This window comes from Cydia splendana, chromosome 10 (genome assembly GCF_910591565.1).
Source record: "Cydia splendana chromosome 10, ilCydSple1.2, whole genome shotgun sequence".
Taxonomy (NCBI): Eukaryota; Metazoa; Arthropoda; class Insecta; order Lepidoptera; family Tortricidae; genus Cydia; species Cydia splendana.
In genome coordinates, this window is record NC_085969.1 from 1,269,482 (window position 1) to 1,285,270 (window position 15,789).

General features: G+C 38.2%; 1 protein-coding gene across 5 annotated transcripts in view; it reads left to right on the top strand.

The window, feature by feature from the left end:
• The window catches only part of LOC134794096 (liprin-alpha-1), a 269,061-nt gene that overhangs the window by 252,105 nt on the left and 1,167 nt on the right, over positions 1–15,789 (top strand). For 2 of the 5 annotated variants that reach the window (XM_063765792.1, XM_063765795.1), the window contains 15 exons: positions 499–666; positions 1,047–1,166; positions 2,590–2,724; positions 4,375–4,544; positions 5,487–5,643; positions 6,421–6,543; positions 7,215–7,298; positions 7,495–7,653; positions 8,521–8,631; positions 11,614–11,756; positions 13,386–13,593; positions 14,048–14,175; positions 14,621–14,823; positions 15,044–15,202; positions 15,439–15,553. In XM_063765792.1, the coding sequence (XP_063621862.1) occupies positions 499–666; positions 1,047–1,166; positions 2,590–2,724; positions 4,375–4,544; positions 5,487–5,643; positions 6,421–6,543; positions 7,215–7,298; positions 7,495–7,653; positions 8,521–8,631; positions 11,614–11,756; positions 13,386–13,593; positions 14,048–14,175; positions 14,621–14,823; positions 15,044–15,202; positions 15,439–15,553 (2,183 nt within the window). The remainder of the gene's footprint in view (positions 1–498; positions 667–1,046; positions 1,167–2,589; positions 2,725–4,374; positions 4,545–5,486; positions 5,644–6,420; positions 6,544–7,214; positions 7,299–7,494; positions 7,654–8,520; positions 8,632–11,613; positions 11,757–13,385; positions 13,594–14,047; positions 14,176–14,620; positions 14,824–15,043; positions 15,203–15,438; positions 15,554–15,789) is intronic. The other 3 variants (XM_063765793.1, XM_063765794.1, XM_063765796.1) reach the window with 3 other exon arrangements.

Genomic DNA, 15,789 nt, shown 5'->3' on the forward strand with positions numbered 1-15,789 from the left:
TCACGAGATCTTAAAATCGTTGTTTACCACCTTTGCCTACAACTTGAGATTGCATATTGCAAAAGACTAACCCAATTTTACTGGTCCGTGTGCGCTGCCAATTGCATATCCGATCCCTGTTGGTTAACTTATTTCTCAAAGTTCATTTATTCAAAGCTATTTTTTGGAGCTTTTCACGAAATTGTCTAGAGTTGTTCCGAACAAAGGCCATTTTACTGAAGATTTTCAGGTTTAAGAGTATTTTTTTATATTTTTAGAAAATACTCGTCGATATAAAGCTCAATAAAATACCTATAATACACGACATCCAATTCGTTTGTACGGGTCCTTGGAATGCTCCTTGTTCGATCAAATTATAACAGATTCATACCTCAACATTACCTACAACAGTTAACTTAAAAAGAAAATGGCTTTCTGAAATAAAAATGTACTTTACTTAAACAAGATCTCTGTGAACAATACTTTAAGTAAGTTAATTATAACACATTATTTATACAGTCGGCAGAGTTGAGCTCGTGGCAGCGGCGCGTGGCGGAGTTGAACAACAAAGTCAGCGAGCTCGAGGAGCGGTTGGCCAAAGGAGAAAAGGAGCTGGCCAAGAAACAGGAGGAGTGCGTCAAGCTCACGCGGGACTTGCGGGAGAACGGCGCGCAGAAGGAGGACCAGGTGACAATTATTATTATTATTACTCTTGACTCTAGTTATCACCGTTAGGTTAAAGGTGACAATTTTGACTGTGGAGTCTAGTTGGCACCGTTATGGTCTATGGAGAAAAGGAGTTGGCCAAGAAACAGGAGTAGTGCGTCAAGCTTCAGCAGGACTTTCGGGGCAACGGCGCGTATAAAAAATATATATATATATTAGGGGACATCTCTAGGCTAGGCAAGTCTTACGGCTAATTATGAATTGTCCCATTTTCCTTTGAAAGGTTTATTAGCAGTAACTATTTCACCCAGATAGGTGGGTAATACTCTCGTGTGATCTAAGTAGATATCGTGGATCATGGAAATAGTTTCAAGTCATTAATTGAGCAGTTTTGTATGCAGGAGGAGCGGATAGCGACCCTGGAGAAGAGGTACCTGAACGCGCAGCGCGAGTCCACGTCCCTGCACGACCTCAACGAGAAACTCGAGCAGGAGCTGCAGCACAAGCAGGCTCAGCTCAAGGTAACTACATATTACCAGGCGTGGCACACTCCGCGATTTCGTTGCGTCGCTACTAGTACATGCGGCCCACACCAATATTGGTGTCTAGCAGTAGTGGTTGTCGCGCACCGGAACGGATGCCTTGCGCTTGCGCCAACTTGCGGTCGTATATCTCGTAATAGACGCGTTTTGTTAGAGAGTGAACCTGCTGTACCTAGTACTATTATTTATTCTGTGATATTATTCAAAGCTAATGTCTACTGTGAGCTGTAAAACTCGCGAACCCTCTTGGCTGAATCGACACAGAAATCGATACGATTATGAATCGACACAGAAATCGATACGATTATCACAGAATTTACCAAACATCGGTTAAAAATTGCGACCTGCGGGCTCAGCACGGTTCCATTTTTATCGACTATCACTATGCGCGGCCCTTTCGCACTTACATACTTGTTAGAACGTGACAGGCATGGTGACAAGGGATAAAAACGCGACCGTGCTAAGCCGCCTGTAGAAGAGAACAGCATTTTTCATGCTGAAACAGGGACCTTCACTTTACTCTATCGAGCAATATTGGATTTTATCGTCATTGCGATATGATTCTAAATTGGTCACTTAAATGTACCATCAGCTGTTTTTACAGCTGTACACTTTTGTGTATGGCGACTTTATCAATGAATTTCATTCATAATTTCTCCATGCAATTTCGCAGCTCACTGTAGATATCTTCGCCAGTGAAATGACGTTTGTTCCTCTGATTTTGCGCTTCTACTTTCTAATTCTAATATTATAAAAATGTCTAAATAAGACAAGAATATTTCTTTTCCTTCTTTGACTTTCTACATATTGTCTCTTGTTAAAAAAATTGCCTTAAAGATTGTCTTACTATTATTACTAGACACATTTAAAACTCCGTACTCCTAAATTACCTACGCGTTAGAAAATATTGAAATAAATAAATGCAACTACTAAAATAAGTGAAGTAGTGTAATCATTCAATATCATGAACGTAGTACAACTGTCCTTTTATACTAACCTAACCAGTACCCATGTTTAGTAACATTGCATGAACCATAAGGAATATGGGATAAGTACAGAACGAATATTATTTTAGAGTAGAACCTTCTGCTCTACAGGGACATTCTGCCAGAAGGTCGCTTTTACCAACCAAACACTATTTTTGTAGTTTTTTTAAGCGATCTTCCGGTACTGCTTTTAAATACTGCAAAATTTTAATTTTCAAAAATTCAAATAGTCACATCTGATTAACCTAATTATCTAAGTCATGGTCAAGTTGATGAATTTACAATCACTCTCTTTTGTTTAAAGAAAGTTGCCTTCTATTCTTGCAAACTTTAGATACAAATTTGCAAATGGACCTGTACTTGTCTCCATAACGCTGTCAAGCCACTAGTCACATCATCACTGTACATATGTCCAGCTCCAAGAGGAGAAGATCGCCGCCATCGAAGAGAAGCTGGAGCTGTCGTCGCAGAAGCTGGCGCAGATGTCCTCGCTGCCCGAGATGGAGGAACAGCTCAAGGCGCGCATGGAGGCGCTCAGCCAGGTTGGCATTGTGAGGGCACAGGCATTTATCATACATGTCTAGCTTTAGATGCTAACTAGCACAGTCTATAGATGCTGATAGCTCTCATATTATAGACCGACCGCTTAAATGAGTCCTCGCCTGCGCGGTACGGGGGCGACGGGGCAGGTACCGCGCAGGTGAGGACTCAATTAAGCGGTCGGTCTATAAGTTAGTTGGGAGACAAATACGTAGTCAGAATGACAGTTACCTGCAATAATATGTTACTCTTCGAAGGCCACAAAAATATACTCACTCTTATGGCTCTACAAATAAGATCGTGTCAGATAACTTCGCGGCCTTCGTTGTGTAACATATTATTGCAAGTGACTGTACTGGCGCATTCGCCAGGATTAGTTGGCTACAACAGCTTTCAATAAAATAGACGTCTTCTAGCCTTAGAGTCTGTTAGCTCTTATTTGGGATACAAGTTAGTTAGGACACAAATTCTAATATCAAAAATATATTTTATTTGCGCACTGGCGCAGTCGGTAGGGTGAGTAGGCGTCAACATTCTTGTGATAGGTTCTAGCTCTAGGTGCCAAACGTAACTCAGAAATTATTTAAAAAATATATAAGAACAGATAAAGTATGGCAACGTTACTACTCTTAGCATTTACTTACTGGCACAGTCAGTAGGATCAGAAGATCCGAACTAATTCTGGTGCAAAGCCAATTAAATGGAGCATGCAAATTATTATTTTAATAGATATGTCATGGTAAGATGATGATTGATGATGAAATATAATCTAAAAACTTTCAACCGGCCTATGTAGATTGTAGATAGACATACATAAGTTCAAAAGCAATAAAGAGAGATTGTGAGATTTATGAAGACGCCAGAAGTAAGAAGAAACTGTGAGGTGTGATTTGATGCTAGTTAGTTTAGACAAATATAAGCACACGAATGAATTATACTTTGAGAATGTCATGGTCAGAAATTTTTACAATTCGGTTGATTCAACTAGGGATCAAACAAATCACTTTATTTGTTTTTTAGTTTATGTGGTAGATGGTTTTACTTTGACAACATTTTATTAAATAAAAATTTAAAATATATACATTGTGAAGAGTTATACATTGTGAAGAGGCGCTTGCAACGCATAGTGATAGTTTAGTTTAGTGTGAAGTGAGCATGAATAAATTTAATTTTAATTGGTTCTAAAGATTAAACGTGTGATTAGTTTTGTAGGAATCTAGATTCTAAATGGATAATTACTGCCTGAGAATCGCAAAGGTGTGTTATAGATCTTATTATTTTAGTTGTTTCAGATTTTTGAACACAAGATTTTTTAACTATTTACTATTATTGAAAGCACGAGTCATGCTTTTCGCTTTTCACCGTCATTTCTCTAGTTATAGTCCCTTTCATTAGTTTCCTGTGTGATTTTCTAACTTCTTACAAACTTATAACAACATACTTGATTCGTACTCGTAATATACTTTGGTAACTTTTTAAGCGCAAATTAATAATAAATCTGAACATATGGAATATTTTCTACTATGGTTCTGTTCAATCTTTTGACAATTTTTGTCGGAATACGTCCACAATTCAGAACACGGGACAAATAAAATTGTCTGAAAAGCGTCGTCCTTATTCCTTACATCGTCAACCTTTTCCACTTATCTTTACTTCCCCAGGCCCAGGAAAGGCACGGATCAGCCGAAGACCGTATCCAACGGTTAGAAGCTAGCGTTGAAGAGAAGAACGCAGAGCTGATGAGGCTGAACCAACGGTTGAGGATGAATGAGGAGCACAACACGCGGCTCAGTGCTACGGTTGATAAGCTGCTTTCTGAGTCTAATGATAGGTGAGTAGATTTAGAGTTTCTTATATATTTTCAAGCCTCGAAATTGACCAATCTCGATCGTCAAAGCGTTTAAAAAGTATCAAGATTGTCATATTCAGTCTGGGACACTAACAATTTTTGCTACAATAGGCGATCGGTTTGTAATTGATTTAAATATGCTTATTTTAGTGAAATGCACCACTCAGAATAAATTAAATTAAAGTTATTATTTAGATAAAGAAGATGCGGATGTAGTGAGTAATCCGTTCAGATCGTGCTACTTCGTCGTGTTTGTACTGAGACTGACTGAAATTGAAATAGCATGACAAATACGAACGTTTCCAAGAAAATACGATGGAAACGGATTATTCGCTACATACATACATTACACATACATACAGGCATATATATACATTGTACATTTTTGACTATTGAGTTGATACATTTAATTATGGCAGATTTATGATGTCATACATAAATGTAGGTTCATGCAGACGAATTTTAACATCTCGAAAAAAATACCTAGTGACCTATTTATTACAACTAAAAAAATTATGCTATTGACCAAAAAACGAAAGTCTAAATCATCTGATAATATTGTCTAATATGTTTAAATATGTTAAAATAACAAGCGTGCGACTTTCAATCCGGAGGTCGCGGGTTCAAACCCCGGCTCGTACCAATGAGTTTTTCGGAACTTATGTACGAAATATCATTTGATATTTACCAGTCGCTTTTCGGTGAAGGAAAACATCGTGAGGAAACTGGACTAATCCCAATAAGACCTAGTTTACCCTTTGGGTTGGAAGGTCAGACGGCAGTCGCTTTCGTAAAAACTAGTGCCTACGCCAATTCTTGGGATTAGTTGCCAAGCTGACACCAGGCTCCCATGAGCCTTGGCAAAAATGCCGGGACAACGCGAGGAAGATGATGATGATGATGTTTAAATAACTTGTTTCGCAGGTTACAAGTGCACCTCAAAGAGCGGATGCACGCGCTAGACGAGAAGAACGGTCTGACGCAAGAGTTGGAGAAGACGAGGAAGTACGCCGAAGAACTAGTGGCGGAGAAGCAGGACATCCTCAAGGAGCTGGCCAAGTGGCGCATGGAGACTGAACAGGTACAGTAAAACCAAGACAAGTCTGCAACGATTTGATAGCACACGCAGTGCACGTGTTATTTTAAACGTCAAACTTCTATGACCATCAGACCCCTGACTACATGGATGTCAGTTATTAAAAAGGATCTCTCCAATAACAATTTAGATCCAGCGACGACCCAGAAACGATATCTCTGGAGAAGGAGGATTAGGAGAGCCGACCCCAATTAGAAATGGGCCGGAAGAAGAAGAAGGGTCAAACTTCTATGAAATTATGACGTATAAATAACACTTGCACTGCGTGTGCTATCAAAATCGTTGCAGACTTTTCTGGGTGTAACTCTACTTAAGTGCATATTAATATTTACAATGCATATGCGTATTTCGTATATAAGTATTTCGTTATATGGATCCACATATCCACAAATCAGCCCTCTTTTTAGGTCACATCTCGTTTATATATTTGGCTATATGACTGAAAAATTAACTAAAAAGAAATCCTTGAATGTGGAATATGGTTAAGTACTATGGCAATTATTAGAATTTATGGATAAAAATCCACACAAATATGTGTGGATGGATATGCAGAGATCCAGAATCCACAGTTTTGATTTACTTGCGCTTATAAACTGCAAAGCGTACGAAAGAATATTCAATTTCAATTTATTTATTAAAAGACAACAATGGCCCATAATGGTTAGTAATATAAATCTTGATTTGCAACTAAAATAAATTTTAAGAAAAAAGCTCTTTGTAAATTAGTTCAACTTCAAACATTAATTATGATGTTGTTAACAGCTGAAACGACAGATGCTGCAACAAGAAATAGCGTTCAACATTCAGCAAACTGACGCCCTCACGAGATCGCTCTCGCCGGGCGCGCCCCCGCAACCGCCGCCTCAAGCTCTTTTCCAAACTAAGGTATCAAACTTTATCAATTATTAGCTTTAGGGTGGTATTCCACCTGTACAATTGCTTTGTCCAATCTCAGAGGGTCTCACTCTCTCATCAAAGCAAAATGTGAGACGCAATACACATTGGACAAAGAAATTGGATAGGTGGAATAAGTCACTTAAGTTAGTCATCACCGTTACCCTTTCTTTGCTGATTTCGATCACGACGATGGCGACTGAACTTATTGTGGTCAATTCGAGCGTCGACGACCACATTGACAACACACGGTCAAAGAACGAAACCGGTAACCTTTTCAATACTGTTTAACCGGTTTGTAAGTATGTCATTTATTTTTTTCTAAACCGTTTAGTTCATAGATTGATGATGATGAAGTGAAATGAGAAGATGATTATGGCCATAGAGACTGCCCGTGCTGGACTTGTTTTGATTTGTTTTATAGATTATGACAAATAAATCTAAAAACAAAAATATTTACTACAAATAATGAAAACCGGTTCCGAACCGTACTTCTCAATTAGTGCCTAGTATTTGTGTTGTTAATTTTTGAATTAGGAAACACTGTATGTACTTATACGTTTGGATTATTAAAGGTATAAATATGAAGGTGCACTCCCGAAGCAATCAAAAAATCTATATTGAATTATCGTTTATATATTTTGGAATTATTTTGTTTACAGTTGGATGGGTCATGGGAGAAGCTACAGCAAGCTCACGTACTAGCCAATGTGCAACAGGGCTTCGATGTATCCAGCGACGCAGAGGTAAACACATTGATTGTATAACAACTATACATATAACATTTTTATACGCGATAATATGTTGTCGAACGCACTGTCGATTACGAATTACGCTATTTCTGTCACGTGATACTTTGACAGAGTTAAATTGTTGTGAAAATAAAATTAATTCATCAAAAACTAGTTTTATCGGTATATTTTAATGAGTTCTTTTCCTCAGAACGACGAATCTGACGGCGGTGTAGAAGGCGGGCATACGGACGCCGCAGCCCTCGCGCTGATGCTGCAAGAGCAGCTCGACGCCATCAACACAGAGATCCGGCTGATACAGGAGGAGAAGCAGAGTACAGAGGCCAGGGCCGAGGAGCTTGAGTCCCGGGTCAGTAGAGAGAGAGAAAAAAGAAGCTTTTGATTCTTAGAAGTCTCAATTAATCAGTAACAGTTTTGAATGATCCACGGTTAGTTTCACTAGACTTATATCGACGGGGATATGGACCGTGATTATGATTACCTTTTTTGTTATTGTCGAGCTAACATCGCCAGCACGTTACCTAAGCGCTCCAGTGTCATGATATTCACCAAATATATTCCAATGTGGCTGATATTCATTAGCAGCGGTCGGCAATAAGCGGCCCGCGAACCTCTCACTTGCGGCCCGCGAGCCCCCCTGGCTATTTTGTATGTAATATTGACAAACGACAATTTGTGATAAAGTCACAAATATTAACTAAGTGCGGCCCGCGTCAACTTCGTTAACTACTAAATGGCCCTTGGCTGCAAAAAGGTTGCCGACCGCTGCATTAGAACATCTACATTTTTGTTCCGATTTCGGTGATAATCGATATGGGACCTGTAAGTTTGAGCGATTTTATATACAAATTCAGAATACTGTTCTTCTTACGCTACTGTTCTTCGTCACACTTGCGAAGAACAAAATTAAGTTTTTTTAATCAATTATATATACTTTCCCAGCCTATGCCTTTTGGCCTATGTCCAGCAGTGGACGTCCTCTGGCTGATATGATGATGATGATGATGATGATGATGATGATGATGATGATATATACTTTGGCACAGCCACTTTGTCAGTAGAATAAGGCGGCAAATTAAAAGAAATATAGGTGCGAAGGGTTGATCTCCCATGACAAATTTGAATTTCGCGCCTTTTTTACTGACAAGTTGGGTGTGTGAGTATAGTTTAAAATGGTTCGACTTGATATATGTCAAGTAACATTGGTGGTCGTTAGCAGGTGGGCAGCTACGAGCACATGAACGTGTTGTCGCGACGCGGTGACTCGCCCCCTCTCGCCGCTTCACCGTCGCGGCCACATCTCGCGCCGATACACAAATATCATACGGTAAGTTACACATGAGTTCGAGGGTCGGAACCGGTAAACTTTTACGAATTAACCGGTTCTTTGTTTGGGTTAATCAAGGTTTACTAGAAAGGTAGCAAAAAGTGCTGAAATCATTTATGTAAAATTAATATTAAAATAAGATTAAAGAAATTTAAAATACTAAGGCCAAATGTTTTATCTGTAGGTTTTTAAGTTTTGTTATGTTTGTTTATTTCTTTCTTTGTTTTCAAATACTAAAGGAAATATCCTAATTTAATTTGAATACTTGCTCTAATAAATAAATAAATATTATTAAATAATTATTTCAATATTATTGCAGTAAGACATTATGTAGATACATGTTTGTATCTGAATAGTTAATGTGTATAAACCATATCTTATTAATGCTTGCATAATATTGTGTTTTACGATATCATTTATGTAACTCGTTCATCAATTAAAAAACAACGTATGCTACATATTTATTGTTATATAAGATTTTAAGTGGGTTCTTAAATGTATAAAACAGATTGTTTGATCACATGTCACATAGTATAATAAAATAAACTGATTTGTCCGTGATATCTAAAGATAAGATAAACTGATTGAAACAACTCGATGTTGATTGTACGGTGATTTTTAACAATCTATGGATGTTATAAAACCTGTGGATGGTATAATCTACGGTAACAGCAACAAACATAACTTAGTGTAGCATTAACCCTTTATAGGACACAATAATATATATTATTAGGAAATAAAATTACCAACCTTTAATGTCATTTTTTCTCCTGAAGATTTTAGGGCTTTAAAGGTGGCATGAGATTTCTTATAATCGGTAGGTTAAAGGGTTAGGGTGTAAGTTTGGTCAATAATGGTGTATAAACATAGGCGCCGGCGTCGATGTCCCCCGCGCACGCGCACTACCGCCCCCCGCCGTCGTCCGAGAGCCTGCCATCCAGCCAGGTCTGTCGCCGCTTGCAACGCTACTTTTGTAATGTTGACGATGTTAAAAGACGCAACGTTGAAAAGTGTGTTACTGCTAAATGAAGCATGAATCAACGGATAATTAAAAAAATCGATTCATAAGTGACAGAGTGAGTTACAGAGAGAGAGAGAGAGAGATTCATAAATGAATGATGCTCAGAGGTAAGGTAAAAATAAATAAATAAAACAGTCACAATTGATCCTCAGCCGAGGCTATCAGTGGTCAACTTACTATTAAATTAGTTAATATTGAATATATTTAAAATGACCCATTTTTTAAGTAAAATTAGCTAAAAAAATCGGACCGCCTAGTAAAGGTAAATCGGTTATAAGATATACGAGGTCACTGTATAATAATTCGACGCTGGCCAAAATAACCGGTTACTATAAGCAAAGTCTGCTATAAGTTAACCGGTTTCCCATTAGATGCAATTGTGACAAATGTTAGTTAAGTTGAATCGAAGTTTCCAAATTAGTTTCCACTTAGCTCCGTTGCGTCTTTTTATTGGTTGATTTGTCAGTTGCAGTGCACCTTCACGAAAACAGCTTCAACAACAATATTATATGCGTCCATGTTTGCTGAGTGAACACCAAATGTATTTAGAATTAGCTTCAATATGCAACATAGCTTGTAAATTTATGCCAAATTAGTCAAATACATATGAATGGATTAGCTTAGTTATCTTACAAATCACATGTTTTTGCTAGTACCTACGCCTATAACTATACTTATCACTTGCCAATAGCTCTAGATCAGTGTACATTGAGTTGTAAAATTACATGAACAGATTAGGAATGAAAATGGGGCCATGAAATTGCGGCTAGGTGTACGTCGATCTGCAGCGAATGAAACATAGAATTTAGAATTTACCTTCAATATGAATTTATAATCATAAGCATTTTATTATAGCATATGTAGCATATTTTTTTATAAGTAAAATATGTATTCTTACGATTTAAATTTAAGTAGGTATGAGTTTTGGTATTCTACATCCATCATAAATATTAAATAGTATCCATAGTTGATCGACTGAAATATTCATTTATGTGTAGTATATCACATTTTGCCATTTCTTGTGCTATCCCATGTTTAAATACCTACTATATTATGATCTGTAAACTTTACACCTAATATCGCTTAGTTTTGTATACCTACTCTAAAATAAAATAAAACGCTTTGCAAACGGCACAGCACTGCTTTGAAAAGTAGTTAGGCGAAGCTTTTATATGTTTTATATAAAACAATAACTAGTGTTTATTTAAATCAACACAAAACAACTGACTTCAAAAACTTCGGATCCCAAGATCATCTAATAATGTATGCTTTGAGATCGGTTGTTATAAATATCAAATGTATTTACTATTATTGTATTCGTAAACCGTAAACAATCATGTGTATTATGTAATATTAAACTTATTCGTTATATATCTAAAAATATAAATTGTAGTGTGAGATGATATACGGATACATATTTTCAATTTCAAATAATATATTTTCCGCATGTAACCTTTTGAAACATAGTCTTCACTCTTCATATTTCTTCTTTCTATGTCTGTAATCTCTTTCCACTTTTAGAACATTAGTAATGTTAGTGGTAATCCTGTATTAGCCATGTAAACATAAATATGTCAGTGTTATTTAGTTAACAGAACATATCCCAGCCCCCGTTTCTTTCGCATTTTTATTTGTGATGAAAACCCATCGGTAACATAGTGCCTTTAATCTTGCCTCTTTGCCCATCCCCCTGACTGCTGCTCACTTGCTCAGGACGTTAGTCATCAATGTTTTTCACGTTTTAGTGCGACAGTTTATCTTAAGGTTGCTATTCTATTTAATCATAGAAATGAAACTACATCGATCGCATCTGAAAACTAACTATTTAAAGAAACAATAACAAAGAAACTAGGTAGATCTCATCTTAAAATGAATCTGTAATACTTATGTACATAAGGATTCTGTAGCATCAATTAATACTTTACAACCGTCGCAACGTGCAATAATAACACGCTCAACAGTTACAGTTGTGCGAGGACGGCGTTGCGGCAGAAGGGGCCGAGTCGCCGCTAACGGCGCGCTCGTTGCGGCTCGAGCGGGCGGCGCGTGCGCTGCACGCCGAGCGGGACCGACTGAGGACGCATTATCCCGCACCGTATGACTCGTGAGTACTGTCGGTTAGGTGGTGGATATCTATAAGAAATACGGTTACAATTATAAAAATAACGTGAAGATAATAGTAGATCAGTAAGTGTCTCCGTAAGTTAACATTTGACTAGCCCGTCCAAATTACACAAATTGACGTTACAATAATATTGTGATTTATTGTACAACATGTTTTCGTCCTAAAAATTGTGTTGTTTGTTGTATGTAATAAAGAGTGCAACATTAATCAAATGACTCGTTTAACTTACGGTGTAAAATTGTGAATTTGTTGGCGATCAGATTTTTCCTTTGTATCAATGTGTACCTATTTCTTTTTATTGTTTGTTTTGCTGTATTTACTAACTGAAGCCTCGAATTCATAACATGTTTTATCTCGCACGCCGCCAGGACATCAATAATGTCAGGATCTATGACGCGGATCCCAATACACAGGTGCACTATCGTTCCCAAACCGACCCGACCAATTCCGACCCGACCAAACCTGGTCCGACCGAGACTGGCCCGACCGAGTCGGTCCGACAGTCAGCTCGCTAGCGCCCTCTGCGACTGTCCGGATACGTTGTTCAGCTACGTGCCTCATAAAATATGTGTCAAGTCGAATGTTTATAGGATATTGGATAATTATTTGTTTTATCATCCCAGTCTAGTAAAATCTGCGAGTTATATTTAATATGTTTAATGTTTATGCTTTTGAAGGATAGTGCCAAATTAAATATAATTACATACTATAAACCGGTTATTTCAATAAACCGGTTAATTATTTATCTTTTGGGTTAAAAATAATACAATAAATAGTTACTGGACGAGTTTTTAATTAGCTGCCTTTGAAATATGTTATGGTTTAACCTGTGAAATTTTATTAAAATAAATATATTTTTTTATAATTAATCAATGAAAATTAGTCGTAGACAATCTCGATAAAAAAAACTAGAACTTAGAAAACGTATCTATATTTACTTATCATTATTTTGTTATATCAATAACACCAAATTTTATATAACAAGTTAAATAAAATGGAATTACTAAGAAGTGTAATTATTTCCGCCTATCAACACTAAAAAGTGCACCAATGGATGGGTATGTTCAATGTAATGGATTAAGTGTGACCCCTTCCTGTTGTAGAGGCTATTGGTACCTTAGTGATTCCATTTTGTTAAATGTTGTATTCCAGTAAATTACAAACCTAAAACAAAAAATACTATTTTACTTTGCTTATAAATATCAGTCTATCAACTTAAAACATTAGAGCTTGGTCACATATTTTAAGCACCTTGTTGCATAGTATTCGGTAGTGGTCGCATTTTGAAACTACCCTTATAAGATTATTTTGTTGTAAGCTAGCTCAATTCATAGATCTCAGAAGAACAATACTAAATACCAGTCGTTCTTGTAAGGTGGCGCTAGCGAGCTCGCATCTATGCTAATAAGTTATCAAATAATACATGACGTAGATTGATATGTGTTTGTGTATTTTTTGAAAGTATTAGCTTTAGGAGCGGTTCGCGTGCGGCATATGAGCATTCACGGTATATTCGCTAGTTGTGGACACATCTTCAGCTTATACTTTTCATCTTTTCTCACTACACAGCCACGACACGAAATTAGTAAATTCCTTTTATATTTCCAGGCCACTAAATGTCAGTGTTCCCAGCAGCTCGAGTCAAGAGTCCCTCGGCGGTCTCACGGCGTGGGGCGGTGCCTCGCCCGGCCTCCCTCGAGGGGTTGCGGCCGCGGCCTCGGCGGTTTCTATAGCGTCGATGCATCAGCAGAAGAAACGCGGTATCAAGAGTTCGTTGGGGAGGTTCTTTAGCAAAAAGGAGAAGGCCGGGATGCCGGTGAGTTTTTCTATTTGTCCTCGTCTTTACTTAGAGTTAAGAGTCCATGAGCAGATCTTAGTCGTGTTCTAAGCTTCCTTATAAGAAACAGGACATCAAGTAGGTAAGGGCTGGAACCGGTACCCTTTTCATACAATTAAACCGGTTTCTAATTTAGGTTGTTCACGCATTACCAACCTAATCAAGCTTATTTTGTGGGTTAGAATTGTAGTCTCTCTGCTACACCCTTCAGGATTGCAATAAGACAAACCTATAGCTTGGCAGTTTCCAGACTATTACGATTTCTAACCTTTACGTATTCCCAGGGACCCCAGGGTATCACACACAGGTCGGAATTGCCTGTCAAAGGAGAAAATTTGTCAAAGGAGACTTGTTAAAGAATTTAACCCCGCACGCACTGCATTTTACTGACATTGTTTAATATCTAAACTAAGTTTTCTTTTTCCTTGTATAGATGCAGCAAGGAGGCCAATCGCGATCGCTGTCGTCCGCATCATCGTTAGGATTATCGTCGTTAGCCGACGATGCGCCGGAGGCAGCTCCCGCGCCTCTAGTACAAGATTACGCTCGCAATAAGGGCAAGTAAGTATAGCCTCGAATTATATGAGAGAATTTAATCTGGAGGTGTCGCTTCGGACTGGAGAAATTACTTCATCTTACCAGACCGCAGACCGGAGACCACAATTATCAAAACATGGGTACCTATTGCATAGCAGTAGCGGGTCGTCTATGTAGCAGTAGCGGGTCGTCTTGATTTCCACTGGTTTGCCTGCCTTAAGGGAGCTGAGCATCTTACCCCTTAGGTATCAATGAAAAAGGAGGTCAAATTAGCTCCTACCGTCCTAACAGGCATTTTTTTTTCAACGCGCCACCGCTTTTTAGATAGGTACGTAAAGTTTTGTTCTAGACCTGAGATACCGAGGATGAACCTTTTTGACTCTGAATTGACGCTGACCCGAAAACAATATGTTTGTGTTTCATCAACATGTGTTTCAATAAAATTTCAAATAATGTTTTTCCTTCGCAGAGACCGCGACTACCGACACGAATTACTAGGCGAAGCTATGCGCGCAGGCACACCCTTCGCGCTATGGAACGGGCCCACCGTGGTCGCGTGGCTCGAGTTATGGGTGGGCATGCCGGCCTGGTATGTGGCTGCTTGTCGCGCTAATGTAAAGAGCGGAGCCATCATGTCGGCTCTGTCTGATCAGGAGATACAGAGAGAAATTGGTAAGGGTTTAAATAATTATCTCGAGAATATAAGAAAGGCTGGACTTTATCATTTTAAAATAGGTGTACGAATTGGGTTTAATTAACAACCACTGGAACAAAAAAGAATTTAAATATCGACACAAAGCGTTTGAAAATTCAATACGAATGCGGAACTAAACGGTTATTTTTTCCATTTTCTTGGCAATTTTTAAGTAACACTGTTATTTTGTGATTTCAGGCATCAGCAACCCCCTACACCGGCTCAAACTACGACTCGCGATCCAAGAGATGGTGTCCCTCACATCCCCGTCCGCGCCGAGAGGGACGGCATGTGCGGCCTTGGCGTTCGGAGATATGAACCATGAATGGATCGGCAACGTCTGGCTGCCGTCATTAGGTAAACCTGTTATGGGGTTTTTAAATTTTACGCTGATAAACCGGTTTAGAACCATAAAAACCGGTAATAATCACAATCAGTATAAACGCGGTCCAAGAAAAGTCGTAAATGGTATAACGCTCTTTTGCTCGCCCTGACTACAGTCCAACAGTTCAAAGAGTTATTTGACCCCATTAGAAATTTAATTCTTCAATATCCTAGTACGATGGTGCTAAGCTATAACTCTTGTGTTGCAGGATTACCTCAATACCGCACGACGTTCATGGAGTGTCTGGTGGACGCGAGGATGCTCGAACACCTCACCAAGCGGGATCTCCGCACGCAGCTCAAAATGGTCGACAGCTTCCATAGGTAAACCCGATTTATTTATGAAACAAAAACAATGTTATTGCAGTAGCGTAAAAATACTAATTTACGCAACATAATCTTAGCTTTTGAAGATCATGTTCTATTGACTGTGTAATGTAAAAAATGTTTTATTGAATTTGTTATTTAATTGTTTTTTCTTCAAAATAGATCAAATAAATTTGAGTAATAGATGTTTACCGTGATAAATTTACTTCTAGTCCGTTTATTACTTGCAAGGG